The sequence below is a fragment of the Carcharhinus amblyrhynchos genome, chromosome 25, assembly GCF_965287045.1.
Source record: "Carcharhinus amblyrhynchos chromosome 25, sCarAmb.v2.hapA, whole genome shotgun sequence".
NCBI lineage: Eukaryota > Metazoa > Chordata > Chondrichthyes > Carcharhiniformes > Carcharhinidae > Carcharhinus > Carcharhinus amblyrhynchos.
Window position 1 is genome coordinate 28,007,081 of NC_137348.1, and position 10,609 is coordinate 28,017,689.

Consider the following 10,609-nt stretch of genomic DNA (forward strand, 5'->3'; position numbering starts at 1 on the left):
ATACTGCATTGGAACTGCAAACAATTTGAACAGGTCCCTGAGGCGCACCGGTTGAATTAATAAATATAAGTTCTGAGCTGTCCACCACGCCCTATACACGTCGTAACCATTTTCGAGTGATGGCATTGGGAAGTCAACCGATACCTAAACGACCTGAATAAAACCCCACCTCCATCACGCGTCAGCCTATAGATCTTACTCGTTAGCTTGGGCGGGACGGGTAGTTTGTTAAAAAAATCGACTCTCCCAGTCCTTGAATCTCGTTTGCATCAGGCTGTCGAAGTGGGTATGCCTTGGTGGTAGGCATTTTTTTTCCAAACGTAACTCCTAGACTAAGTGGTGAGTACAGAAACATCTTAGTTGTCGTATTGTTAAGAACTTGTGCTTTTTCTATACCATCTGATCTTTACCTTTTTCTTTTTTTTCAAGAAGTTAAGATGTCAGTGGCTGTGAGTTCCAAACTGAACAAAATAGTCAGGGAACAGTATCTGAAACTGCCCCAGCAAGGCAGTGTACAGGTGACCTACGTGTGGATCGATGGCACTGGAGAAGGGCTTCGCTGTAAAACCAGAACCCTGGAATATGAGCCTAAAACAATTCAAGGTCGCGTATATAAAGTTTCTACACACACTATCGCTGACTGTGACTTTTTAAACTGAGCTGACTTGTGCGGCTTCTCCCTGTTTTTTTTTCCTGAATAGATATCCCAGAGTGGAATTACGATGGCTCCAGTACCTTTCAGTCGGAAGGCTCCAACAGCGACATGTTCTTAATTCCGTGTTGCATGTTCCGGGATCCCTTCATCCTGGATCCTAACAAGCTCGTCCTTTGTGAAGTCCTCAAATACAACCGCAAACCAGCAGGTGAGACTGTGAAACTGCCGCCTGCTTGAGTTGGTTTGACTGGAAAGGTGAACTGACAACAATAATTTCTGTAATGGGAGAGTAGTTAGCCCTTTATTCCCAGGGCTGTTTTGAATTAAGGACACTTTTTCCCTTCCGTAGTTAATACCTGAATGCTGTATATGTAAAACAAAAAGTATCCATGCATTTTTTTTTGGAAACCTAACTGCTACAATGTATTGTAGAAAGTAACCTGAGGCAGAGGTGTAAAGAGGCAATGGACAAGGCAAGCTCCTCTCACCCCTGGTTCGGGTTGGAACAAGAGTACACTCTGCTAGGAATCGATGGGCATCCTTATGGCTGGCCTCCCAACGGATTTCCGGGACCGCAAGGTAAGAGAGAAATTTTGGGAGGTCCCAACCAACATTATCCTTAACTCGCCCCCCTCCTCCTCCACCCCAACAACTGAAAGATAGGGAGGTGTGTGACAATGATCTAAAAGCTGCCCCTAACAGGTGAAAGGGAGGTTTCTATGATAGTCCGTCTCTTTTTTTATGTGAGTTTTAACATGGAGGTTTGTGCACTGTAGCATTCTCCCAACTGAACCTCAATATTCCTTTCGTTAATATCACTGGTTCGTGATTTTTCATCCGTTTCCGAAATCGTGGCTCCACATGCTTCAATCTGGCGCAAAAAAAAGACGCGGAAGTGTAAGCGTCACTTGGAGAGCTGCCGATCCCTGCAACTTCCGAGATCGCCAAAACTTACCTGGAGTTAGCGTTGCTTAATGTCTCTCGTGTTAGTTGCAAGCTCTCATAACCCACAGCCAGATCACTTCTCCTGCATTATTCTTCTCCCCGAAATAGTGCAGCAAGAAATAAGTTTCCCACCTGAAGGAGAGGTGGGGATGGCAGGGTGATTGGGGGGGCTATCTAAAACACTCTTACAAAGGCCAACGAGCGGAACACCCTCCACTGTACAGAAGTCATTGCGGCCCTAATTTGCATTACCGGTACTAACCCGCAACTTTTAAAAGATGTAAGAATGTTGGAGTGACCAACTGGCAGGATTTCAAGTTTTGAAACTTTTTACTGTAACAAACACCAAAATCAACATCAAGTAAGCACAACTCGGTGGGTAACTATTACACAAAAAATCAATAAAGTATTCCTTAACTGATTAACATGTTCCACCCCGTCCCCCCACCCACTCCATGGACTTAGCATATTAAACTGATCTTTCTCCTACACCCTAGCTATGACTGTAACACTATATTCTGCACCCCTCTCTATGCATGGTATGTTTTGGTATAGTGTGCAATAAACAATGCACTCTCTCAGATCGTAAGAAGTCTCTCAACACCAGGTTAAAGTCCAACAGCTTTATTTGATAGCAAAAGCCACTAGCTTTCAGAGTGCTACCGTTTGTCAGGTAAGTGACGAAGGAGCAGTAAGCACTCAAAGCTAGTGGTTTTTGCTACCAGATAACTGTTGGACTTTAACCTGGTGTTGAGAATTCTTACTGTTTACCCCAGTCCAACACCAGCATCTCCACATCTGTCAGATCATGGGGAATCTTCCAGTGTCATTGTAAACAGTGTCCTTTACTCAACTTTCTCTGTACAATTGAATGGCTTTCCAGTAACAAGGTATTCATCTAGTAGCTACTTGGCTTTTAATTCTCCACAGTCCTTACTGTTCAAGCAAGAGTTCTGTTTTCGCTAGTCCTCAAACTCCAAAGTAATCCTCTTTCTTCTGCCTGGCAATAGCAGCACCCAATTTTACTCTTAAGACTACAAGACATAAGAGCAAAATTAGACTGCTTGGCCCATCGAGTCTGCTCTGCCATTCAATCATGGCTGATATATTTCTTTTCCCTATAACCCCAATCCCCTTATTAATCAAGAACTTATCCATCTGTCTTAAAGACAAATGACCTGACCTCTACAACCTTCTGTGGCAAAGAGTTCCAAAGATTCACCACTCTGACTGAAGAAATTCCTCATCTCACTTTAAAGGATTGTCTTAGTCTGAGGTTGTGCCCACTGGTTCTAGTTTGTCCTCCTAGTGGAAACATCCTCTCCATGTCCACTAGCAGGTCTCTCAGTATCCTGTAAGTTTTTAAAGAAGATTCTCCACCCCCCCCCCTGCCCCACAAACATCAGCCTTTCAAAGTTCTCAACAATTCCTCCATACAAGTGCTTCATTCCAGAGATCATTCTTCCCACCTCACACTGACTGTCCCCAAGTGTCCAGGCAGCTGTAAGGCTAGCTGCCTCCTCCTTGGGGTCCAAATATTAAAGTTTTCCCCTTTGAAGAAGTTTCTGTCTCCACAGTGACAAGTCATACAGGCCTGTCTCCATCAGATCCCATCCATCCTCTCCAAACTATATTCTATTCCACCTTGAATCAAAGATGGTTTAAATTCTAACTATTACAAAACACAGCATTTATAACAATGCACATAATTACTTAGAATTAGTTCCAAGAATCAAAAAGGGTGGATCTGTGACTTTGATCCAAATCTATAATTATCATGCATAATAAGTCAGGGACCTGGCCTGCAATCATTTAAGTTGCCATTTATGGGCTGTTCATAGTCACATTTTTTCCACTTGCTGTACAGACTGTGCTGCTTTTAGATTAGGATTTTAACCATTTCAGTTATATTAATTCAAAGACCTGTATGCTCTAGTGAGAGGAAAATATTTCAATTGGAGGGAGTGAATTAATACAAGTGGGGGAGAGATAGGGGCCCCCAGGGGAAGTCCTTTTCAAAGTTTGAGTAACAAGGAATCTTACCTGAGCAGGAGGCAAAGTTTCAAACTTTCCAAACTAACAGGACAGTAATGAGGAATACTACTTTCAATAATAAACAGGTGAATAAAGCACCAATGCTGAGGGACTAGTTGGAGTGTATGATCCCAAATTAAGCTGCAAGTACACATTCAAATTTGAGATTGAGACATGGTTTTAGGATGGTCAGGACTGAACTAAATATACCAGATTATAGGGTTTACAAGATGAATAGGGAAATTGACTGAGGGAGTGGAATAGCTTTACTGAGAAACAGTTCTATGGTGAGGGAGGTTTATGACTGTCACAAGTAGGTTTACACTAACGCTGCAATGAAGCTAGTGAAAATCCCAGTTGCCACCTTCTGGTGCCTGTTTGGGTACACTGAGGGGAAACTTAGCTTGGCCAATGCACCTAACCACATCTTTCAGACTATAGGAGGAAACTGGAGGAAATCCACACACACAAGGAGAATATACAGACTCCACAAAGTGACGCAAGCTGGGAATCGAACCCAAGTACCTGGTGCTGAGGCAGCAATGCTAACCACTGATGCTGTGTCGTGAGGATATAAAGAGGGGAAAGTATCCAGTGGATATCTTGTGGGTGGAAGTGAGGAACAGGAAAAGATCTTGAAACTAATGCTTTCTATAGACCCTCCTGGTAGCATCTCAAGTGCTAGATTGTATAAATGCAGAAATTAGGCAAAGACAGCAGGATAGATTGAGAGAGGCAGACAAGCACCTGTCAGTAAATAGTGAATTTCTGGAGTGTGTCCAGGACAGTTTTCTACAATAATGTCCTGAATGCAACATAGGGACAGGCAATATTAGATTTAGTAATGAGCTGAATGTAATTGGTAACTTTGAACATTTTTCAATAGTGATCATAACATGATCATGTTATATGTAGCATTTGAAAACAGAGTGCAATTGGCCACAACAGTTTAAGAAATACTAAAAGGGACTGTGAAAGGATATTTGCAAGGGATCTGAAAGTCAATGAAGAAATTTTATTACATACATGGAAAGCAAGTGGTTAAAAGCAATGCTGACCCTCAAGATGAAGTAGGGATATTGTCAATGATAAGGAATTAGCAGGCATATTGAATAATTATTTGTCTTGGTATTTACAGTAGAAAAGGAGGATAGCTTGCTAGAAATCTCAAGGAAATTAATAGTGGATTGTGGACGGTTCAAATAAAATTCATGCAAGTAAAGCATCGATAGAGGAAATTAATGGAACTAAGTGTCAAATCCCCAGAACCTGAGGGTTTCCGTTCAAGGGTGTTAAAGGCAGTAGAGCAGCATATTGTAGATGCCCTGACTAATCTTTGAATTCCCAAGATGAGAGTCATCCTTCGGGATTAGAAAAATGGCAGTGGTTAGCACTGCTGCCTCTCAGCACCTGGGTTTGATTCCCAACTCGGGCCACTGTCTGTGTGCGTTTCCTCCCACAGTCCAGAGATGTGCAGGTTAGGTGCATTGGCCATGCTAAATTGGTCTTTAGTGACACAGGGATTTGCTAGTGTAAATATATAGGGTTACGGCAATAGAGGCCTGGGAGGGATTGTGGTCAGTGCAGACTTGATAAGCTGAATAGCTTCCTTCTGCGTTGTAGGATTCTGTCACTCTTTCTTTTTTTTAAAAGGATAAGAGGAAAACCAGTTAGCCTAACATCTGTGGTGGGAAGCTATTGAAGTGTACAATCAACAATTGGGTAACTGAACAGAAACCAGAAAGGGTAGATAAGGATAAATTATTTCCACTGGTTGGATATTCTAGAGCTAGGAGACATAGCCTAAATATTAGGGCCAGACTGTTCAGGAAAGATGTTAGGAAGCAATTCTACACAGTGATAGAGGTTTGAAATCTTCAACAAATGCCAGTTGATGCTGGATCAGTTGCTTTATTTTGACAATTTTTTAAGTGAAGGAATATGAAGTTAGGCCACAGCTCTGCCATGATCTCACTGGTGGAACAGGCTCGAGGGGCTGAATGGCCTACTTTTTTTCCCCATGCACTTTATACATATTTAAATAGGGTCAAATTGTTACAGTAAAAGACTAAAACTAAATATTGCTAGTTTATAAAGTTACTTCTAATTTGAGATGCAGGACTGAACATTGTAAATGAGATGTGAACTAACTGATTTAGAATTATATTGTAGATTCTGTATGTTAATCAATTTATCTATAATAGGACCATACTATTGTGGAGTTGGAGCAGATAAAACCTTTGGCCGAGATATAGTGGAAGCTCATTATAAAGCATGTCTCTATGCTGGAGTGAAGATATCCGGCAGCAATGCTGAAGTCATGCCATCACAGGTATAAAGTTGGGCAGGGGTCACAGGTGTGTCTAGTGCTTCAGTGGAAATTGAATTCAACAATGGGCTTGCTTATCTCTTCTTTCAGTGGGAATTTCAAGTGGGGCCATGTGAAGGGATTGAAATGGGAGATCATTTGTGGATTGCCAGATATATCCTCCATCGCATTTGTGAAGACTTTGGAGTGGTGGCTACATTTGATCCAAAGCCAATAAGTGGAAACTGGAATGGAGCTGGATGCCATGCTAACTTCAGCACAGAAGCCATGAGAAAGGAAGGAGGGCTCCAGTAAGATTTTAATTATTTTCAACTATGTATACTGACAATTGAGCAATAAATGTTATGGGTTCAGTGATATCACTACATGTTGCTCAACTGTAGGAAGGCAAATTTTTAAATCCATTTTATCTTAATTAAAATGGCCAAATTAAGCATTGTCAGTAAGTATCTATAATGTTAGAACTAATCTGCAATGAAGATGATTGATTATACATCTGAAATGCCAGGATCCTTTGGAAGGATAATTGGTGTCTCTTTGCAGATGTTCTCCATGTTTAAGTTACCCATAACAAAAACAAATATTTATGCTAGTTACCACTCAAAGTACCATTAGGATATTTTCCTCCCCCCTCCAAGACTTATCCCTTTGCAATATTTCACAATCCAACACTGAATCCAGGAAGGGAATGCAGGTTATTACTGCAAGGAACTAAAAGCTTACTTGAGGCCTTTTTTTAAAGGAGAGGGTTATGGATGGGTGTTTGGTTTAGGGAGGAATTCCACAGTACATGGTCTAAATGAGAGGGGGGCGATTTCAGTGTTTAGTGTCATTAGAATCCCTACAGTGCAGAAGGAAGCCATTCAGCCCATTGAATCTGCACCAACCACAATCTGACCATGATCTATCCTTGCTAATCCTGCTGGTGCTAAGGGACAATTTAGCATGGCCAATCCACCTAACCCACACCTTTTGGAGTCCGAGAGGAAATCAGAGCACTTGGAGGAAACCCACAGTGACCTGAGGCTGGAATTGAACCTGGGTCCCTGGTGTTGTGATGTAGCCATGCTAACCACTGCCACCATGCTGTCCAACCATAACAGATAACTAAATCCATAGTATATTAAATTCAAAGTAATATTGATTTAGATGGGGAAATAAGTGGCATAGAATTCATTGCCTGTAAATGAAAGGTATTAATTGCTGGTTTAAAACATCATTCTGCTGTCCCATCTTGTTAAATGCTTCCCAATTACTGGGCTCTGAACCCTTGCTTCTCCCTCCTTTTTGTTTGTCATCCCAAGCAGCCTGAACTTGTCCTTGAGAATCATCACCTGTTTGACAGATTCTGTCCCTGCAATGCTGTTCCAAATTCCCCCAATCCTCTGGATGAGGAATAGACAAAGGGACATAGACTTGGATCCAATTATTAGGCTTTCAGGAGTGTATTTATACAATCAGATGATTAGAAGTAGGCCATTTTAATTGAGATTTGCTGATAATCGGATACATTAAAGGATATGGCAATGGGTATATGATAGGACATTGATCAGAATTTGTTGTATGGCATGGTTTAGTTGCCCCAAGATTTGATTGTCTTAATGTTAATGTGATCCACCTCTCACCATCCACTTGGTTCTTATCACCATTCTACACACCCAGCTGTCCAATAAAGCTGACCCAGTTCCCCTATTACTGGCTTCCTGTCTCTAATGTCACATTTAAATTTCCAATTGGCCTGTTTTAAATTTTTTTTTTTCACTGAGTTCCCATAACTCAGTGGTTCCATCACTACAGCCCTTTTGAATTTACTGTTCCTCCTAACTGATGCTTGTCTCAGTCTTTGCCCCATCCACCATGTCATCAGTTGTCCAGGTCCTATGCTATTGAATTCCTTCTCTAACACCTCACCATCTTCTTGATCTCATCGATAAAGCTTTTGATTTCCCTATAAGATCATAGGACCTAAGCTGAGGCTGTCAATAGAATATTGGTCCTTTCTAGCAACTGCCCTAATTTTCTTGGTGCTTTTATATTGCAGCTATTAATATTGATCACTTAAATATTGCATGTTTTTGTCAGTTGGTTTTTTTTTGCAATTGGATAGGCTTCCAGTGAATTGATTTACCAAATATCTTGGGTTAAAGAGCATGGCTATATTGGATTATGTTGCTTGTCATGAAATTCTCATTGTAGGAGTCAATAAACTAGGGACCTGGCTATGTAATGACAGGATTAATTAGTGACAGAGTCCTATAGGTAGGTGGCAAATGCAAGGGTATGAAGACAGTTGCTAAAGTGAACTGAGAAAGTAGCTTTAAAAATAAGGGTAGAGAAACTGTGATAGGTGTTAAGCAGAAGACTCTAGGATGCACCATCCCTGGAGTTAATTGTGTGTAGACTTTGAGTAAGCATTTGCTACCTGTTTTCACAATAGATGAAGAGACCAAAATCATTCCTAGGGTAAAAGGAGTGAGAAAGAAAATGAATGGGACTTGAAACCAACAATTAGGGTATGAAAGGAAATGGCTGCGGAGATGGTGGATGCTTTGTCTCAAAATCCCTAGATATTGGAAAGTTGGAAATGTAACAACTCAAAGGAGAAACTATAGGCCAGTTAGTCTAAGATCTGTCATTGGGAAAATACTGGAATCTATTAAGGATGTAATAGAAGGATGTTTGGACAATACAATCACAGAGTGAACTTAGTTTAAGGGAAATTTTGTTTTTTCAAAAGGTATAACAAGCAGGGCGGATGAGGGGAGGGGCATCAGTAGACATGTATCAGATTGTTGAAAGCTTCCTATTGAAGGTAGCATGTTTGGTGACATATTAATATGAATAGAGAATTGGTGTACTGATGGAGTGCCACAGGGATCAGTGATTGTTTAGAATGAGGTGACTTTAGAATATGATTGAAGATGCTTCCTGTTCTGGGGTAACCTAGAACTAGGTGGCACCACTTCTTAAACTTCAGGGGTTCCCTACTTGAGATGGCAATGAGGAGGAATTATTGAGTTTGGAATTATTTATCACAGCAGTTGGGTTGGATAGATTTTTGAGCATAAGAAATAGGAGTAGGCCATCTAGCCCTCTGAGCCTGCCCCACCATTCAATAAGATCATGGCTGATCTGAAGTGGCTCAGTTCCACTTTCCTGCTTTTTTTTTTCTCCCCATAACCCTTAATTCCCTTGTCTGTCAAAAACCTATCTACCTGTGTCTTAAATATATTTAGCGAGGTAGCCTCCACCACTTCAACAGGTGGAGAATTCCAGAGATTCACCACCCTTTGAGTGAAGAAGTTCCTCCTCAACTGTTCTAAACTGGCCCCCCCCTTATCTTGAGGCTGTGCCCTCTAGTCCTGATGTTCTTTCTGAGCAGGAAGAATCTCTCTACCTCTACCCTATCCATCCCTTTCATTATCTTGTACGTCTCTATATAAGATCCCCCCCTCATTCTTCTAAACTCTGAGTACAGACCCAGTCTATTTAGTCTCTCTTCATAGTCTAACCCCCTCATCTCCAGTATCAGCCTAGTGAACCTCACACTGACTAGTGTTGTGGGGAGAATGGCAAAAATGTGGCATTGTGACCACTTCACATCAGCCCTAATCTTAAACTGGAGGAGCTGGTTTCACCAGAATGCCTTGCTCCTACTTTTGATCTTGTGCAATAGGCATGTTGAATTCCTCCAGGATGAGGGCTGAAACAATCTGATAACCATGTACAAAATGTTTGGTTTAGGCATATTGAAGAAGCAATTGACAAGCTGAGCAAGAGGCACCAATACCACATCTGTGTATATGATCCAAAAGGAGGGAAGGATAATTCCAGAAGGCTAACCGGACAACACGAAACATCAAGTATCCATGACTTCTCTGCTGGAATAGCAAACCGTGGGGCAAGTATTAGAATTCCCCGCCAGGTTGGACAAGATGGTTGTGGATATTTTGAGGACAGAAGACCAGCTGCAAACTGTGACCCTTATGCTGTTACTGATGTTCTGGTCAGGACCTGTATCCTAAATGAAACTGGAAATTAGCTGAACTGTTGCACTCAATGAGCTCTATAATACTACCTAATGAGGCTTGCTGGTATTTTATCTGATCCAAAATGGTTCTTTTGTATCTTTAAAAGACATTAACTTGCATTTTTAGCCACTTGAATGGTGATGATCATTAATACTTGATTACATGTGTAGGTATAAAGCACATTAATGGCAAATGCTTTCAGTCTCAAACTTCAAGTCCAAATGAGTTGAATTTACACAGGGGCTGGAATTATTCTTGTATAGTTTTCTGAAATCCCTAATTCCTTTCCCTTGAGCTTTCACTAGTATGGGAGAAGTCTTGTTTTAACTTGTATTTGTAATTAGTCACACATGAAATATCACCATATAAACAATGTGGAATAAATATTTTTGGCCAGATGTGTATGATTTTCAAAACTGACTTACTTGCCATTTGATATCACACTTGCATTTTCCCACAAACTTTCTACAGACTTTTTTCCACTGAAAGTTGTAACAAAAGTTCACACTTGTGCCCTCTACAGGCCATCTGCCACCTGTAAACAAAGCAGGAAGTTTAAATTGCAAATTTGATTTTAATATCTTCACAAGAAGACTAAGAGAAATTGACAAAAGA

At 41.0% G+C, this 10,609-nt stretch overlaps 1 protein-coding gene across 2 annotated transcripts; it reads left to right on the forward strand.

Moving 5' to 3' along the window:
- Positions 1 to 229: 229 nt before the first annotated feature.
- LOC145358201 (glutamine synthetase-like) lies at positions 230 to 10,394 on the forward strand. 2 transcript variants are annotated; one of them, XM_080211986.1, is made up of 7 exons: positions 230 to 339; positions 430 to 603; positions 702 to 863; positions 1,088 to 1,234; positions 5,839 to 5,966; positions 6,054 to 6,253; positions 9,708 to 10,394. In XM_080211986.1, the coding sequence occupies exons 2-7, from the start codon at positions 438 to 440 to the stop codon at positions 10,003 to 10,005; spliced, it is 1,101 nt and encodes a 366-aa protein (XP_080068112.1). In that variant the 5' UTR covers positions 230 to 339; positions 430 to 437; the 3' UTR covers positions 10,006 to 10,394. The 2 variants fall into 2 exon arrangements, with proteins under 2 accessions (XP_080068112.1, XP_080068113.1); XM_080211987.1 differs by having other exon boundaries at positions 235 to 339; positions 433 to 603.
- The last annotated feature ends 215 nt before the right edge of the window (positions 10,395 to 10,609 follow it).